Source organism: Stomoxys calcitrans, chromosome 4, assembly GCF_963082655.1.
Source record: "Stomoxys calcitrans chromosome 4, idStoCalc2.1, whole genome shotgun sequence".
Taxonomy (NCBI): Eukaryota; Metazoa; Arthropoda; class Insecta; order Diptera; family Muscidae; genus Stomoxys; species Stomoxys calcitrans.
The window spans coordinates 100,229,577-100,248,594 of NC_081555.1; the positions used below are offsets into that span (position 1 = coordinate 100,229,577).

General features: G+C 40.6%; 3 protein-coding genes across 3 annotated transcripts; 1 reads left to right on the forward strand and 2 right to left on the reverse strand.

Moving 5' to 3' along the window:
* On the forward strand, nucleotides 1-637 carry LOC131996992 (lectin subunit alpha-like). Its single transcript, XM_059367215.1, has 3 exons — nucleotides 1-138; nucleotides 206-317; nucleotides 417-637. The coding sequence occupies exons 1-3, from the start codon at nucleotides 1-3 to the stop codon at nucleotides 635-637; spliced, it is 471 nt and encodes a 156-aa protein (XP_059223198.1).
* A 1,815-nt stretch (nucleotides 638-2,452) lies between these two features.
* Nucleotides 2,453-3,248, reverse strand: LOC106083221 (lectin subunit alpha). The gene is made up of 3 exons (XM_013246111.2): nucleotides 3,084-3,248; nucleotides 2,913-3,024; nucleotides 2,453-2,772 (listed from the first exon to the last, which is right to left on the reverse strand). The coding sequence occupies exons 1-3, from the start codon at nucleotides 3,210-3,212 to the stop codon at nucleotides 2,480-2,482; spliced, it is 534 nt and encodes a 177-aa protein (XP_013101565.2). The 5' UTR covers nucleotides 3,213-3,248; the 3' UTR covers nucleotides 2,453-2,479.
* Nucleotides 3,249-8,841: 5,593 nt separating this feature from the next.
* Nucleotides 8,842-14,709, reverse strand: LOC106083202 (lectin subunit alpha-like). The gene is made up of 3 exons (XM_013246089.2): nucleotides 14,572-14,709; nucleotides 9,531-9,642; nucleotides 8,842-9,134 (listed from the first exon to the last, which is right to left on the reverse strand). The coding sequence occupies exons 1-3, from the start codon at nucleotides 14,707-14,709 to the stop codon at nucleotides 8,842-8,844; spliced, it is 543 nt and encodes a 180-aa protein (XP_013101543.2).
* Between the last annotated feature and the right edge of the window lie 4,309 nt (nucleotides 14,710-19,018).

Sequence of the window (19,018 nt, forward strand, 5' to 3'; positions counted from 1 at the left end):
ATGGCGGTTCTAAATCAGAACGTTTTCAAATTTCTATTCGTTTTGCAACTTATCATACAAGGAGTACAGCCTTTGGGAAAGATACACCATGTGAACAAACATGGCCTAGGCAAGGTCTACATAGAAACTGCCCATAAGGTAGGGAGATTAAAGAAAATGAATCAAGGGAATAACAATCAAAAGTTTACTTCGAACTTTTTTTTAGTGCAATTGGTTTAAAGCCCAGATAGAATGTACCCGTAAAAATATGTCCCTCATTGCTGTGGATACAGCGGCAAAAGCTGCCGCACTGGATGAGATATTGACAAAGGAATTTGGTATGATTTTGAAGAATGTTCTGGGATTTTAAAGAAATTATTGGAATATCAAAACTGTTTTTTTTTTCTTATTTGATGACTTTTATTTTCATTATGAAGATACCTCTTGCCCTCATCTATGGATTGGTGCTAGTGATTTAGCTGTTGAAGGAACTTTTCAGTGGCTAAAAACCGGCCAGCCAATGTCCTATTCGAAGTGGAAGCCAAATATGCCAGACAATTACCTGGGCAAGGAGCATTGTGTTCATATCACCCATGATCGTGATTGGAATGATATTAAATGTGGTTTTAAATATGGCTATATATGTGAAGGAGCATAAAATCGACTGTTTGAAAATAGTTGCATAAAAATTTTATAATAAAGTTAAGGAGAAAAGTGTAATTCTTACAATTTTAACAAAAATTCCCCCAAACAGCGAAAAAGATTAGAAATAATTTCGTTATTGTGGAATTCCCAAATTAGAAAAAAATCCCAAAATTCCCTCAAACGAGGAAATGTGCTTAAAAAATTTAAGCTTTTCTTCTTTATGATATTTCTCCGAAAAGATGATGCAGAATTTCAGTCAAATCGGATAAAAATCGCGGCTTGAAAGGGCTCAAGAAGTCAAATCGAGGAGGCTCCCATATAAACCGACCTCCCGATTTTGAGAAAATCCTTACTACCAAATTTCAAGAGAATCGGTTAACAAATGACCATTTTATTGAATTATTACTGCAAATCGGATGAACGTATATATGGAAGCTAAATCTAAATCTGAACCGATTTTTTCCAATTTCAATAGGCTTCTTCTCTAGATCGAAAAACATGCCAGTACCAAATTTGAAGCTGATCGAATGAAATCTGCCACCTGTGGTTTGTACACAAATTAACATGGCCAGACGGACAGACAGACAGATGACAGAGTAAATAATAAAACTAAAAAGTGAAAGCGTGCTAAGTTCGGCGAGGTTGAATCTTAAATACTCTCCACCATGCATCGCATTTGTCAAATTATTTGCCCAGGACCACTTTATAGGCAAACAAAAGAAAATAAATAAAAATTGGCTCCAATTGCATGGCAGGTAATGGACACCGCATCCAAAATTTCAGGCAAATCGTGTAATAATTGCGCCCTCCAGAGGCTCAAAAAGTCAAACTGGGAGATCGGTTTATATGGCGGCTATATCAGGTTATATATCGATTTAGACCACACTTAGAAAAGTTGTTGGAAGTCATACCAAAATTTCGAATTGGGTCCAAGTAATGGGAGGTCGCCCTACCCCCAAATACTCCCAAATGGGCATATAAGCCGACTATGGCTGCATGGGATTCCAATAAAAGATATTTGGGAGTAGATTAAAAATATGACATTAAAAGTTGGGTTCAAGTCTAGGTGGAGCTTTTCCTCCCAAAAATACGTCGATTAGGTAAATTGACCCATTATGGCAATATGGGACTCAAATGAAAGGTATTTGAGAGTAGAAAACGAAGTAGAAATTTTGTAGTTGATTTTTCATCAAAAGTTGTTGTTTTTCAAAGGTGCAGTATACGCACTTGCAGATATGCTGAAAAATTACAAGGCAGTGGGATGGCTTGGGAAAGGCAGCCATGATACGAGCAATGCATTTGGTTGTGGATTTGTGATTATTCAGAGACTGAAACACCTTTTCTCCAGGGTTTTTTCCGCATAAAAGCCAAATTCTTTAACATCAGCCTTATTAATGCCATACCTCGACGGAAGAAAAGGACGAACAGATCAAGGTTATTTTCTACGAGCGCCTATAAAGAAAATATGGCCGCTGTCCCGCCCCTGATACTAAAATCTGAGATTCTAATGCGAATATAGGGAAGGAAAATACATTAGGTCTAGCCTACACGAGATAACATCGCATAACCTGACATAGCTCCCATATAAACCGATCTTCCGATTTGACTTCTTGAGTCCTTGCAAGCCACAATTTTTGTCCGATTTGGCTGAAGTTTTGCAGGTGGTGTTCCGTTACGACTTTCAGCATCTGTACCAATTGCGGTGCAAATCAGCCTTTACCCTGATATAGCTCCCATATACACCGATCTCCTGATTGACTTCGTGAGCACCTGTAAGCCGCAATTTTTGTCCTACTTGGCTGAAATTTTGCACATAATTACATGTTTAAATTTTTTTTATATATTTATAAGTATTTTACAGTGCAAACAATTGATCTATAAAATTTTTCTTAATATCCAGATCTCTTCGAGCCAACCTCAAGAAATGATTCTCTTCACAGATGAAACCAATTTTCGAAGAACATGGGGCATCGTTCCACTCAAAATCTGCAATGTTATAGTAGTGGACACAGTGGTTATTGCTTTTGTAGTTATCCGGTTGTCCCTTTTGCCAATTGGAGAATTCAAAACGTTTGCCTGTTGGAGTCCAAATGAATTTGCCCTCTTCGCCAAGATCATTGCCGCCAATCCATAAATTGGGACATTTAGCTGAAAATTGAAAACAAAAGAAAAACTAGAGAAAATGAGATTCCAATGTAATAAAACAAATGGCGATTTCAAATAGGTTGAAAGTACATTCCTCAAAACTGGGTTACACATCTGTTAAATTTCCCCACTTGCGGACTTACCAAATTTTTTTCGTAGTATGCCATCCAATGCGGCATTTTTCTCCACTGTGTCCACGGCAATTAAGGTCATATTTCTTATGGCACATTCGTTCCACGCCTCAAACCAATTGTACTGTAATGAAAAAGTCAATATTTAAATGTTTGTCATACGATTAAGAGGGCCTTCAGCACCTTTTGTTCTTCTTCTATAAAAATTTTACCAAATTCCTCCATGCCATGCCATTTATCGTAAACCACTGCATGAGTAACTTGCGCAGCCACCAAAATTAAAATTGTAGTTTTAAATAAAGCAAAGAACATTTTTAAACGATTGATTGGAAACGAATGAAGTCAATGCCATCCAAGTATGCGGTTTATAAATATGCGGCATCATTTTTTTTTTCTTTATTTATTGTTTTATTCTTTGCCCAGCTGTATTGTAGATAAGAGTAAACATGGAGCATGGCATCTACAACTTCACTTAGACCGAAGTGCCTCATATTTTTATACCCACCACCATAGGGGAATGACTAGATACTAATTTAGTCATTCCGTTTGTAACACCTCGAAATATTGATCTAGGACCTCATAAAGCATATATATTCCTGATCGTCTCGAAATTCTATTTCGACCTAGCCATGTCCGTCTGTCTGTCGAAATCACGATAGCGGACGAACGCGTAAAGCTAGCCGCTTAACATTTTGCACAGACACTTAATATCGATGTAGGTCGATGGGAATTGCAAATGGGCCATATCGGTTCAGATTTGGATAAAGCTCCCATATAAACCGACCTCCCGATTTGACTTCTTGAGCCCCTGGAAGCCGAAATATTTGTCCGATTTGGCAGGTATTTTGTACATAGTATTCTGTTACGACTTTCATCAACTGTGCTAAGTACGGTTCAAATCGGGTTATAATCCGATATAGCTCTCACAAATAAACCGATCTCCCTTTCGGTCTATAATCTGATATAGCTCCCATATATACCGATCTCCCGATTTGATTTCTTGAGCCCCTGGAAACCGCAATTTTTGTTCTATTTGCCTAACAATTTGCACATGGTGTTTTGTTATGACATCCAACAACTCTGTTAAGTATTGTCCACATCGGTCAAGAACCTGATATAGCTCCCATATAAACCGATCTCCCGATTGGATTTCTTGAGCCACTGGGACCCGCAATTTTTGTAAGATTTGTCTGAAATTTTGCATATAGTGTTCTGTTATGGTTCCCAACAATTTTGCTAAGTATAGTCCAAATCGGTTAATAACTTGATATAGCTCCCATATATACCGATCTTCCGATTTGACTTCTTGAGCCCCTCAAATCCGCAATTTTTGTCCGACTTGGCTGAAATTTTGCACATAGTATTTTGGTATGAGATCCAATAACTGTGTTAAGTGAGGTCCACATCGGTCAAGAATCTGATATAGCTGCCATATGTACCGATCTCCCGATTTGACTTCTTGAGCCCTTACAAGCCTCAATTTTAGTCCGATTTGACTGAAATTTTGCAAATAATGTTCTGTTATGATTTCCAACAAACGTGTTAAGTACGATCCAAATCGGTCTATAATCTGATATAGCTCCCATATGTACCGATCTCCTGATTTGACTTCTTAAACCCCTGGAAGCCTCAATTTTTGTCAGATTTGGCTGAAATTTTGCAAATCGTATTTTTTTTAATGACTTCCAACAACTGTGCCAAGTACGATTCAAATCGGTCTATAACCTGGTATAGCTCCCATATACATCGATCTCCCAATTTGTGTTCTTGAGTCCATGGAAGCCACAATTTTTGTTCGATTTGGTTAAAATTTTGAACATAGGGTATTGTTATGACATCCAACAACAGTGTTAAGTAAGGTCCACATCGGTCAAGAACCTGATATAGCTCTCATATACATCGATCTCCCGATTTGAGTTCTTGAGTCCATGGGAGCCACAATTTTTGTGCAATTTGGCTGAAATTTTGTGAATAGTGTTTTGTTATGACTTCCAATAACTGTGCCTAGTACGATCCAAATAGGTCTATAAGCTGATATAGCACTCATATAAACCCGACTTTCAATTTGACTTATTGCTCCCCTGGAAGCCGCAATTTTTATCCGATTTGGCTGAAAATTTGCACATAGTGTTCTGTTATGACTTTCAACAGCTGTGCTAAGTATGGTCAAAATCGGTCTATAACCTGATATAGCTCCCATATTTTAGCAGAATTCATGGCGGTGGGTTCCCTAGATTCGGCCAGCCGAACTTAGCTCGCTTTTACTTGTTATACCCTTCACCATAGGATGGTGGTATACTAATTTCGTCATTCTGTTTGTAAATCCTCAAAATATTCGTCTGAGACGCAATAAAGGATTTATATTCTTGATCGTCATGTCATTTCAAGTCGATCTAGCTATGTCCGTCCGTCTGTCTGTCGAAAGCACGCTAACTTTCGAAGGATTAAAGCTAGCCACTTGAAATTTTGCACAAATACTTTTTATTAGTGTAGGTCGGTTGAAATTGTAAATGGGCCAAATCGGTCCATGTTTTGATATAGCTGTCATATAAACCTAAGTGAGGTCTTGACTTCTTGAGCCTCTAGAGGCTTGGCTTGATTTGGCTGAAATTTTGCATGAGGTGTTTTGTTATGATGTTGGCGGCGAAGAGGATACCGCAGAACCAATCCCTGATGATGGTATAGAATGTTTACCTCCTAGTCAGAATGAGGTCCAAGTAGCAGTAACCCGACTAAAGAACAACAAGGCAGCAGGAGCCGACAGGTTACCCGCTGAACTCTTTAGGAACGGAGGCGACACGCTGATAAGACGTATGCATCAGCGTATCTGCGCAATCTGGCTAGAAGTACGCATACCCGATGATTGGAGCCTCAGCATACTATGTCCCGTACGCAAGAAAGGAGACAAGACGCAATGTGCCAACTACAGAGGAATAAGTCTCCTCCCCATCGCATAGAAGATACTCTCGAGCGTACTGTGTGAAAGATTAAAACCAAAAGTCAATGAGATAATTGGGCCCTATCAATGCGGCTTTAGACCAGGTAAATCCACTCTAGACCAGATATTCACACTGCGCCAAATCCTGGAAAAGACCCGAGAAGGACAAATTAACACCTACCATCTCTTTGTTGACTACAAAGCCGCCTTCGATACTCCTTTACGTTTAAAGGTAAAGGGTGATTTTTTTGAGGTTAGGATTTTCATGCATTAGTATTTGACAGATCACGTGGGATTTCAGACATGGTGTCAAAGAGAAAGATGCTCAGTATGCTTTGACATTTCATCATGAATAGACTTACTAACGAGCAACGCTTGCAAATCATTGAATTTTATTACCAAAATCAGTGTTCGGTTCGAAATGTGTTCAAATTTTGGCAAATTTTGTTCAGCGATGAGGCTCATTTCTGGTTGAATGGCTACGTAAATAAGCAAAATTGCCGCATTTGGAGTGAAGAGCAACCAGAAGCCGTTCAAGAACTGCCCATGCATCCCGAAAAATGCACTGTTTGGTGTGGTTTGTACGCTGGTGGAATCATTGGACCGTATTTTTTCAAAGATGCTGTTGGACGCAACGTTACGGTGAATGAACACATTTCGAACCGAACACTGATTTTGGTAATAAAATTCAATGATTTGCAAGCGTTGCTCGTTAGTAAGTCTATTCATGATGAAATGTCAAAGCATACTGAGCATCTTTCTCTTTGACACCATGTCTGAAATCCCACGTGATCTGTCAAATACTAATGCATGAAAATCCTAACCTCAAAAAAATCACCCTTTATTTCAAGCCATGTCTGAGTTTGGTATCCCTGCAAAATTAATAAGACTCTGCAGGATGACACCTGCTGATACGCGTTCCTTAGTAAGAATAGGAAATAATCTCTCCGAACCATTTAATACCAAACGAGGTTTCAGACAAGGAGACAGCCTATCGCGTGATCTCTTTAATATCCTGCTGGACAAGATTATACGAGATGCAGATGTGAATAGATATGGCACACTAATCACAAGAGAACATATGCTACTCGCCTATGCCGACGATATCGATATCATAGGTTGGTCACCGGAAGTAGTAACTGCTGCCTTTGAAAGAATCGAAAGAGAGTCAGTGAAAATGGGTCTGGCAGTAATTGGAGATAACACGAAATGGATGGTTTCAACTCCCAAAAAGCCTTGCACAACCGAGCAGATAAAGAAAATGGAGAAAGTTGAGAACCACAACTTTGAGGTAGTCAGTAACTTTATCTACCTTGGCACCGCCGTAACCGAAACGAATGACACCAGTTTTAAGATAAAGCGAAGAATAATACTGGCAAACAGATGCTACTTTGGACTAAGTAAGCAGTTTAGAAACAAGACCACCTCTCGACAGACGAAGACTACACTTTACAAGACACTGATACTACGACAGACGAAGACTACACTATTCCAGACACTGATACTACCCGTACTGTTATATGGTTCTGAAGCATGGGTACTTGTGAAAGCAGATGAGGAAGTGCTTGGAGTATTTGAGAGAAAGATTCTGCGTAAAATATATGGACCAGTTTGCGTTAACGGAGAATATAGGCGACTTATGAACCACGAGCTGTATGAGCTGTATAACGACGATAGCATAGTTACACGCATCAAAATACAACGGCTGCGTTGGCTAGGTCATGTTGTCAGAATGGTTGAAGAAGCTCCAGGAAAGAAGTCTTTTGAAGGCAAATACGGTGGTTCACGCAAACCGGGAAGACACAAAAGCCCGATGGAAAGATCAAGTTGTGGGAGACACGTCGAAACTTGGTATCAGAGATTTTAGAATGAGCGCAGAAGATCGAGGCGCTTGGAATGCTATTCTACGTTGGCTAGTGAAACAAATATTCTGTCATAGCCAATTAAAGTAAGCCATTCTCAACACAATAACTGTGTTGAGAATGGCTGCATAACCTGATATGCAAATTGCAAATTTTGCCCATGAACATTCCACTAAGGAACAGGGGCAAACTTCTCACGTATCAATGAGTGCAGTCCGATTCAAGTTTTAAGCTCAATGATAAGGGGCCTCCTTTTTATAGCCGAGTCCGAACGGCATGCCGCAGTGCAACACCTCTTTCGAGAGAAGATTTACATGACATAGTACCTCACAAATGTTGCCAGCATTAGGAGGGGAAACTACCGTTGAAAATTTTTTCTGATGGTCTCGCCAAGATTCGAACCCAGGCGTTCAGCGTCATAGGCGGACATGCTAACCTCTGCGCTACGGTGGCCTCCACCCATAACCTGATATAGCTGCCATGTATACCGATCTTGGATCTTGACTTCTTGAGCCAATAGAGCGAGAAATTCTCTTCCGAATTGGCTGAAATTTTGCATGCGGTTTGTTATGGCTTCCAATAACTGTGCTAAGTATGGTGCAAATCGGTACATAACCTGATATAGCTGCCATATAAACCGATCTTGGATCTTGACTTCTTGAGCCTCTAGAGGGCGCAATTCTCTACCGATTGGGAAGAAATTTTGCACAACGACTTCTCTCATGGATTTCGACATACGTGTTTAATATGGTCTGAATCGATCAATAGCTTGATACAGCTCCCATATAAACCTATCTCCTGATTTTGCTTCTTGAGCCCCTACAAGGCGAAATTCTTATGCGAATGAACTGAAATATTACACAATGACTTCTATAATGTTGAGCATTCATTTATAGTCCGAATCGGACTATAACTTGATATAGCTCCAATAGCATAACAGTTCTTATTCAATATTCTGTGTTTTCCTTAAAAAGAGATACCGCGCATAGAACTCGACAAATACAATCCATGGTGGAGGGTATGTAAGATTCGGCCCGGCCGAACTTAGCACGCTCTTACTTGTTATAATTATAAATATTCCACAGTGGGGCTTGTAACAATTTATTACAAAAATTTTTGGAAAAATTACTTTCAGACTCATTTACATTTCGAACAAATGATCTATGAATTGTTTTTTCATTTTTAAATCACGACGTGCGGCCACTTGGAAGCGATTTTCCTCACAAATAAAACCCATTTTAAGTGAACACGCTGCATCGTTCCATTCAAAATCCGTTATGTCATAGTAATGCACACAATTCTCGTTGCTCTTGTAGTTATCCGGTTGTCCCTTTTGCCAGTTGGAAAATTCAAAAGGTCTACCAGTCGGGGACCAAACGAATTTTCCTTCTTCACCAAGATCATTGCCGCCAATCCATAAATTGGGACATTTAGCTGGAAAATTTATAAGAGAAAATAAGAAGCGTATACAAAATCATATAGGCCGGTTTCGGGTTTCGAACTCGAAAACAAAGTTTTGGCCATATTTTCTAATTCTTTTTCTTTTATGGCTTGATATTATTGGGTTGCCCAAAAAGTAATTGGGGATTTTTTAAAAGAAAGTAAATGCATTTTTAATAAAACTTAGAATGAATTTTAATCAAATATACTTTTTTACACAGAGTCACAAGCTGTGAAAAAATTTGTCAACGCCGACTATATGAAAAATCCGCAAATACTTTTTGGGCAACCCAATACTTGTGATTCCATAGTAAAAGGAATAAAAAATTGATTAAAAGAAGCTCTTTTGTTTTCGAAAAAGAGAACTTAAACTAGAGAATCCATACTCACTGAATCGTTTACGTAGCATTGAATTCATGACTCCATGCCTTTCGGCTGTATCTATGGCCATGAGGGTCATATTTCGCATGGCACATTCATTCCAGGCCTCAAACCAATTGTACTGAAAATAAAAAGATAAATTTTTTCATTTTCATTCCAAAAGCAGGAAAACCCTACCACACGAAGGCCAAAAATTTTCGTCCTATTAGTCTGTCATCCTTTATGCTGAAGACTCTTGAGAGGTTGATAAAAACATAGGGCAAAGATCCCTACCTGGCGCCTGTGGCGATGGTGGTAGCAGCTTGCATATAGTAAAGGCAAATCTACTGAAACAGCCCTTCACTTGGGATCTGTGGATCTAAAGAGTGTTGACGTGGTAATTGCGGTTAGGGAAAGTTTCCCAGCACTATAGGAGATATACTTCAGGAACTCAGTCCACTTGATGGTCGGAATCATTTCTCCATCGATCATCACAGTCAGCTCAGTATTCACCTCACGCGTATTTGTAGTGAACAATGTGGCTGAAGATTTGGGGGTAGATATCTTCAGATTTCTCTCAGCGAAATATGAGACGAGTTCGTTGAGGTAGACGTTCAACCTATCGCAGATGTCAACAATGGGTGGGGGGCCTGATGCCATGATCGTACAATCGTCCGCATATGATACGATCTCTATGCCGTTTGGAGGGGGAGGAATGGAGGATAGGTAGAGGTTAAACAGTGCCGTAGATGTCACCCCACTTGGGGAACTCCCTGTTTCTATGGTGTTTCGACTTCTTATCCCTAAATTCCACAAATGGCTAGCGACCACATAGATAATTCGCGACCCTGCGTTTCAGGCCTGGCTGGAGGGACGTGTTGGCGATGTCCTCAAATAATTTGGCATGGCGGACCGTGTCGAATGCCTTCGATAGCTCCAGTCCCACGAGGACCGTCCTATAACATGGACTGGGCTGATTGAAGCCACGGCAATTGTGTGCGGCCATGCAGCCTTCGTAGTCCATGTTGATGCTCCATGTTGATGAACTACCGCTGGTAGTCCACGACTGCCGTTGCAGCTACTCCGTATGGAGCATTACACTATTCGCAACCTGTGGGCGCCCGGAAGCCCACAGTGGTCACGTTGTTCCTGCGGCGATCGGTCCTTTGGACCGAAAAGAGCTTGCTCACCGGCGCCGTCCGGCCTCCTTTAAATAACCAATAGCCACCATATATTGGGTTGCCCAAAAAGTAATTGCGGATTTTTTAAAAGAAAGTAAATGCATTTTTAATAAAACTTAGAATGAACTTTAATCAAATATACTTTTTTTACACTTTTGTTCTAAAGCAAGCTAAAAGTAACAGCTGATAACTGACAGAAGAAAGAATGCAATTACAGAGTCACAAGCTGTGAAAAAATTTGTCAACGCCGACTATATGAAATATCCGCAATTACTTTTTGGGCAACCCAATAGGAGCTTGACGAGGAGCGCCACCTCCACCTGCAAATGTGAATACAACAACAACGTTGAATACCACACAAATCGGAGCTCGGAGATCCATAACTCGTTGCCATCCCGGCATAGGTCGTCAGTATGAGTACATACCTTGACCCCTAGGGTCTCAAATCTCAATGGAGAAATAACCCCACCCTGTGGCGTGCCTCTGATCGCATTCTCCTTCACCGAAGTGGCTCCAATGGTGCCCGTGATCTCCCTCTGATGATGCACACTCTTTATCGAACAATTAATACAATTGTCCTCACCCGCAGCCCTCAGATTCGTCCCTATGGCAGATGGATGAGCATTATTATAAGTCCCTTCAATATCTAGAAACGCTGACACCTGGATAAGTAATCTCTTCCTAGTTTGCCCCTTATGTGAAAGTCCAAAATTATCTTCAACGTCTCACGAAGAAAAAAGAGGGACTAATAGGCCTTGAATCTTTGGCTGCATTCCATTGTAGCATCCCGATCTTCGGTTTAAATAGTCTTTACACTCCTCCATGATAAGGGTACATAGGAGAAAAAGTGGTCGCGTATGCTGATGTCGTGGCAACTGCGGTTAGGGGAAAGTTTCCCAGCACTCTAAGAGATATACTTCAGGAAGCTCCATGTGCAAAAGCAAAAAGGGCTACCGAAAGTGGTCTGGGTATAAATCCGTGCAAGACAGAAGAAGTTCTTTTCCGTAGGAGATACAAGTTGCCTACAGTGGAACCTGTCGCCTTGGGTGGAGAGAATGTTCAATTTACAGAAAGCGCAAAAAACCTGAGTGTTTTGCTGGACAGGAAATTGAACTTCAAATCCAACATTTTGGAAAGGACAAGAAAGGCCACTCTTGCCCTATACACCTGTAAGAGAGCCATTGGCAAAAGTTGGCGGTTTAGACAGCGTGTCTTGCATTGGGTATATACTGCAGTTGTCTATAATGCTATATGATGTTGTGGTCTGGTGGACGGCGCTTAAAAAATCCACCTACTGTTCAATACTCAACCGGATCCAAAGGATGGCTTGTTTGTGCATCACAGCCGCATTGAGGATGACACCATCTGATGCACTGAATTTAATGCTACATCTTATACCTCTGGACATTGTGGCTACACAAATTGCAGCGACCACTGCCGTGAGGTTAAGGGAGCTTTCTCATTGGTCAAGTGGCAGCTACGGGCACTGTGTTATCCTTGATACAATGTTCGATGATCCAGACAGTCTGGATTACTCTCTACCTGAGCCGCTTTTTGATAAAAATTACTTTACCACTACTCCTTATAGAACCGATTGGAACTACGATATCCCTGGTAACAGAAGTTACATAGACTACTATACGAATGATTCCAATCAAACGATCAGGTCGGCTTTGGGGTGTACTCTAAAGATCTAGAACTGGTCATATCGAAAATTCTACCTGACCACTGCAGTGTGTATCAAGCGGAGATCCTTGCAATAAAGGAAGTGGTGGAGTGGCTTAGATATAAAGTCATAACGACGATTGACATGAATATCTCCTCAGTCAGCCATTAAATCCCCGGAGAATGTATTTCTGAACACAAAAACCGGCCCTCGACTGTAGCAGATGTTTTAACGATATGGCTGAACAGTTCAAAATTCACCAGTTGTGGGAGCCGGGCTACAGAGATATCCCAGGGAATTGTAAAGCGGACGAGCTTGGGAGACTAGGAATACTCCAGGGGAAGTGGAATCTGTGGGTATGCTTCCAGTGACATGTAGGCTAAGTTTTCAGGATAAGGCCCGAAGGATAACGAATGATAGATGGTCACAAAGACGTCTCAATCATTGTGTCTGTCATGACAGGTCACCGTCTAATCGGAAAACATGATAACAGACTCAAGGTTGCCAGTAACGACTTTCGTAGAAGCTGTGAGGACATCGAGGAAGAAGAACACCTTCTGTGTGTTTGTTCCGCACTGACAGTCAGAAGGAGTTCCACTTTAGGTTTTCATTTCTTTGAGAACCTGTTTGATTTAGCGGCTGTGAACGTTCTCAAGCTGTTGGGCTTTTTGAAGTCATCTGAATGGTTGAACGGTAGGAATTATTAAACACTTTACCATAGGATGGGGGTATACTAATTTGGTCATTCTGTTTGCAACACCTCGAAATATGCGTCTGAGACCCCATAAGTTTATATATTCTTGATCGTCATGTCATTTTAAGTCGATCTAGCCGTCCGACTGTCTGTCGAAAGCACGCTAACTTTCGAGGGGGAAAAGCTAGCTGCTTGAAATTTTGCACAAATATTTTATGTTAGTGTAGGTCTGCTGGGATTGTAAATGGATCAAATCGGTCCATGTTTTGATATAGCTTCCATATAAACCGATCTTGATTCCTTGAGCCTCTAGAGGGCGCAATTCTCGTCCGATTTAACTGAAATTTTGCACGTGGTGTTTTGGTATTACTTCCAACAACTGCTCTAAGTATGGTTCAAATCGGTTCATAACCTGATATAGCTGCCACATAAACCGATCTTGGGTCTTGACTTCTTGAGCCACTAGAGGGCGCAATTATTATCCGATTTGACTGAAATTTCGCACGTGGTGTGTTGGTATTACTTCCAACAACTGCGCTTAGTATGGTTCAAATCGGTTCATAACCTGATATAGCTGCCACATAAACCGATCTTAGGTCTTGACTTCTTGAGCCTCTAGAGGCCGCAATTATTATCCGATTTGACTGAAATTTCGCACGTGGTGTCTTGGTATTACTTCCAACAACTGCGCAATGTATGGTTCAAATCGGTTCATATAGCTGCCATATAAACCGATCTTGGGTCTTGACTTCTTGAGCCTCTAGAGGGCGCAATTCTCTTCCGATTTGACTGAAATTTTGCACGTGGTGTCTTGGTATTACTTCCAACAACTGCGCTTGCTTATGGTTCAAATCGGTCCATGTTTTGATATAGCTGCCATATAAACCGATCTTGGGTCTTGACTTCTTGAGCCTCTAGAGGGCGCAATTCTCTTCCGATTTGACTGAAATTTTGAACGTAGGGTTTTGTTTTTAGTTCCAATAACTATGCTAAGTATGGCGCAAATCGGTACATAATACTACCAACAACTGCGCTTAGTATGGTTCAAATCGGTTCATAACCTGATATAACTGCCATATAAACCGATCTGGGATCTTGACTTCTTGAGCCTCTAGAGGGCGCAATTCTCTGCCGATTGGAAAGAAATTTTGCACAACGTCTTCTCTCATGACCTTCACCATACGTGTCTAATATGGTCGGAATCGATCAATAGCTTGATACAGCTCTCATATAAACCGATCTCCCGATTTTTCTTCTTGAGCCCCTACAGGGCGCAATTCTTAACCGATTGAACTGAAATATTACACAATAACTTCTATAATGTTGAGCATTCATTTATGGTCCAAATCGAACTATAACTTGATATAAAGAGATACCGCGCATAGGACTCGACAAATGCGATCCATGGTGGAGGGTATATAAGATTCGGTGCGGCCGATCTCAGCACACTCTTACTTGTTTTTATTTTTTTAATTTTTGTTCACTTTCTTTTGTTCTGTTTTATCCAATTTTTCCATTTTCACCGCCTACCTTCTGCTCATGTTCAATGAAAACGTTTCCATACTCTTCCAATTCATCTTTCTCGGGTTTATCGCACTTATCATAGGGAACAGCTGAAGTCACTTGCAAAGCCACCAAAGTTAACAATGACAATTTTAACAAGACCATTATGAGTGTTTAAAAATGAATGATGCCCCTAACTCTATACTCATGGCCTTTTATATTCGTAACTTAATGAGACTTAAGGCAGTGACAAAAAATCCGAAGTTGTCAATGGAATCGAGAAATTTCTCTTTGTGGACACAAAATCACCGAAACCTAAATCTTATACTAAATATTTGCGCAAAATAAAACAAACTAAATTTACATAAGCTATGCTCAAATGGAGGCTGTATAAACAGATTAACAAGAACTCTATGCAATGAATGTATATTAGGTTGTATTGCAAACATAAATGTAGAAAGACCTTTAGGGGCTAAATATCGCCGAATAGTTTTAGCCCCCCAAAATTTTAAAAACTTCATTGTTTTCTAAACAATTTTTGTAAATCTCATTGCTTTTCAATGCAATGGGCTGCTAATGACTGAAATTAGGGAAAAAAGGTAAAAGCGTGCCAAGTTCGGCCGGGCCGAATATTCTGTATGCTCCCCCATGGCTTGCATTTGTCAAGTTCTATGCCCGCTATCTCTTTATAGGCAAACAAAGGATAACGAATAAGAATTGCCATGCTATTAAAGCTATATCAGGTTATGAACCTATTCGGGCCATACTCGGTTTGGATGTTGGATACTATAGTGAAAGCCATTGAGCAAATTTTCAGCTAAATCGGATAACAATTGGGCCCTATAGGGGCTCTAGAAGTAAAATCGGGTGACCGGTTTATATGGGTGCTATATCAGGTTATGGATCGATTCAGACCAGATTTGTAGGTCATAGGACAAGACATTGTACAAATTTCAGCCAAATCGGATTAGACTTGCGCCCCCTGGAGGTTCACAGAGTAAAGATCCAAGATCGGTTTATATGGCAGCTATATCAGGTTATAAATCGATTTGAATCATACTGAGAAAAGTTGTTGGAAATCATAACAAAACGCTTCATGTTAAATTTCAACCACATTGGATGAGAATTGAAAACTCTAGAGGCTCAAGAAGTCAAGACCCGAGATTTTATCAGATTATGAACCTATGTGGACCATGCAAAGCACATTTGTTGTTAATCGAACAAAACGCTACGTGCGAAATTTCAGCCAAATCGAGTAGGTATTGCGCCCTATAGTTGCTCAAGAAGTCAAGATCCGAGATCGGCAGATATACCAAAATATGGACCGATTAGGCCCATTTACAATTCCAACCGATCTGCACCAATAAGAAGCATTTGTGCAAAATTTCACATTACTCCTTCGAAAGTGAACGTGGTTTTTACAGACGGACGGACGGACATATCTAAATCGACATGGAACGACAAGACGATCGAGAATATATAAACTTTGTACCGATTTAGACCGTACTTGGCACAGTTGTTGAAAGTCATAACAGAACATTACGTGCAAAATTTCAGCCAAATCGGGTAAAAATTATGTCTTGTAAGGGTTCAAGAAGTCAAATCGGGAGATCGCTTTATATGGGAGCTGTAAGAGGTTATAGACCGATTCGGACCGTATTTGGCACAGCTCTTTAAAGTCATAACAAAACAACGCATGCTCAATTTCAGCCAAATCAGGCAAAAATTGCAGCTTCCAGGGGCTTCAGAAGTCAAATCGACAGATCGATTTATATCGGAGCTATATAAGGTTATGGACCGATTTGAAACATACTTGACACAGTTGTTGGAATACGTAACAAAGCACAGGATGCAAAATTTGAGCCAAATAGGATGGAAATTGAGGCTTCCAGGGCCTTAAGAAGTCAAATCGGGAAATCAGTTTATATGGGAGCTATATCAGGTTTAGACCGATTTGAACCGTACTCGACACCGCATGCTCAATTTCAGCCAAATCGAACAAAAATTGCGGCTTCCAGGGGCTCCAGAAGTCAAATCGGGAGATCGGTTTATATAAGAGCTATATCGCGTTATAGACCCATTTGGACCGTACTTGACACAGTTGCTGAAAGTCACAACAGAACATTAGGTGCAAAATTTCAGGCAAATCGGGTAAAAATGCGACTTCCATGGGCTCAAGAAATCGAATCGGGTGATCGGTTTATATGGGAGCCATATCATGTTCTTGACCGATTTGAACCGAGCTTGACAAAGTTGTTGGAAGTCGTAACAGAACAGCGCATGCAAATCGGATGGAAATTGAGGCTTCCAGGCGCTTAAGAAATCTAATCGGGAGATCGGTTTACCGATTTGGACCGTATTCGACACAGTTGTTGAAAGTAACAATAGAACACATGCTTAATTTCAGTCAAATCGGATAAAAATTTCGGCTTCCAGGGGCTTCTGAAGTCAAATTCGGACATCGGTTATATATCGGTTATAAAAATGAAAAAAGTTTGTTTGAGATTGCTGTTGTTATAGCCACATTTTCATGTGGAGGTGGCGATCGTCGTCAAGCTCCTGTAGGTGAGCAAGTTCATTCTGGTCGAAAGAACCGATCGCTGCGGGACCATGGTGGTCATTGGTAATTAATATCTATAGGCAGTCAGTATATAAGCAAGAGCCGATGCCGCCAGGCCTCTCACAGAGACTCTTCGCTCGATACCGCTGATTGTTTGCGACTGCCATTTCAGCTACTCCGTATGGGGCATTCCACTATCTGTAACCTCAGTACGTGCCCGGTAGCTAGCAGCTAAGCTTCTCCTGACAGCAAGGAACAACGCCACACAGATCAGACCAATTATACTAAAATTTTAGTTCTTAAGAAAATTTTTTTTAGAATTTTTTATCTAGAGAAAAATTTTTTAAATATTAATTCTTAAAAATGAATTTCTATAGAAAAACACTTTTTTTAAATGCAAAATTTTGTCAAATAATTTTTTTTTTGCAAAAAATTAAGTTTTTACAAAAAAATTTTAAAAATTTTTTTTACAAGACATATTGTCAAAACATCCCTGTAGATCGCCAAATCCACTGAAGCAGCCCTTCATGACCTAGTCGGCTACATAGAGGGCTCTCTCGCTGTCAAGGAATATACAATGGTAGCTTTTCTTCAATGTGAAGAAGTTCTTACAATAATGTAAAATCGACGTCAATCATGAAGGAGTTGAAGTTTCTAGGCATCAACTCTACCGTAATAAAGTTTATTTATAACTTTCTTACTAAAAGATGCATTATCGCAGGCTTGGGATCTGTGGATCTAAAAAGATGGATCAGTAGAGGAACTCCTCAAGGAGGTGTACTGTCTCCTCTACTTTGGAATATAGCCATTAACAATATAATATTGTCTCTGGAAGAAAAAGGTGTAAAAGTGGTCGCGTATGCTGATGACGTGTCAATTGCGGTTAGGGGAAAGTTTCCCAGCACTCCAAGAGATATACTTCAGAAAGCTCTACGTGCAACAGCAAAGTCGGCTACTGAAAGTGGTCTGGACATAAATCCGTGCAAGACAGAAGCAGTTCTTTTCAGCAGGAGATACAAGTTGCCTACAGTGGCAACTGTCTCCTTGGGTGGAGAGAATGTTCCATTTACAGAAAGCGCAAAAAACCTGAGTGTTTTGCTGGACATGAAATTGAACTTCAAATCCAACATTTTGAAAAGGACAAGAAAGGCCACTCTTGCCCTATACACCTAGACAGCGTGTCTTGCATTGGGCATATACTGCAGTTGCCAGACCTATAATGCTATATGGTGTTGTGCTCTGGTGGACGGCGCTTCAGAAGTCCACCTATTGCCCAATACTTAACCGGATCCAAAGGATGGCTTGTTTGTGCATCACAACCGCACTGAGGACGACACCATCTGATGCACTGAATTTAATGCTTCATCTTATGCCTCTGGACATTGTGGCTGCCCAAATTGCAGCGACCACTATACGCCACATGACCAATGAGGCTTTCTCATTGGTCATGTGGCGGCTACAGACATTATGTTATCCTTGATACTATATCCAATGTTGCAGGCAGGGTGGATTACACCCTACCTGAGCCACTTTTTGATAAAAAGTACTGTACCACTTTTCCTGATAGAACCGATTGGAACTACGAACAACGAATGATAGATGGTCACAAAGAGGAGGCTGTGAACATTCCAACACTATGTGGCCTAATCTAGAAGAGGTCTACTGCTTTGCTGTCATTAGCTAGAACAGACGTCTCAGTCATTGTGTCCGTCATGACAGGTCACTATCTAAACGTAAAACATGCTGACAGACTAAAGGTTTTCAGCAACGACTGTTGCAGAAGCTGTGAGGACATAACGACGATTGGCATAAATATCTTCAGACAGCCAGGCAGCCATTAAATCCCTGGAGAACGTATTTCTGAACAAAAAAACCGGCCCTCGACTGTCGTGGATGTCACAACGAGATGGCTGA

Excerpts from the sequence above, each read along its gene's own strand:
- LOC131996992 (XM_059367215.1), top strand. The coding sequence starts at position 1 with ATGGCGGTTCTAAATCAGAACGTTTTCAAATTTCTATTCGTTTTGCAA. Across the intron at positions 139-205 it reads ACATAGAAACTGCCCATAAG|TGCAATTGGTTTAAAGCCCA; the intron begins GTAGGGAGATTA and ends ACTTTTTTTTAG. Across the intron at positions 318-416 it reads GATATTGACAAAGGAATTTG|ATACCTCTTGCCCTCATCTA; the intron begins GTATGATTTTGA and ends TTCATTATGAAG.
- LOC106083221 (XM_013246111.2), bottom strand. The coding sequence starts at position 3,212 with ATGTTCTTTGCTTTATTTAAAACTACAATTTTAATTTTGGTGGCTGCG. Across the intron at positions 3,025-3,083 it reads TTATAGAAGAAGAACAAAAG|TACAATTGGTTTGAGGCGTG; the intron begins GTGCTGAAGGCC and ends TTTTCATTACAG. Across the intron at positions 2,773-2,912 it reads CATACTACGAAAAAAATTTG|CTAAATGTCCCAATTTATGG; the intron begins GTAAGTCCGCAA and ends TTCAATTTTCAG.
- LOC106083202 (XM_013246089.2), bottom strand. The coding sequence starts at position 14,709 with ATGGTCTTGTTAAAATTGTCATTGTTAACTTTGGTGGCTTTGCAAGTG. Across the intron at positions 9,643-14,571 it reads TCATTGAACATGAGCAGAAG|TACAATTGGTTTGAGGCCTG; the intron begins GTAGGCGGTGAA and ends TTTTATTTTCAG. Across the intron at positions 9,135-9,530 it reads AATGCTACGTAAACGATTCA|CTAAATGTCCCAATTTATGG; the intron begins GTGAGTATGGAT and ends TAAATTTTCCAG.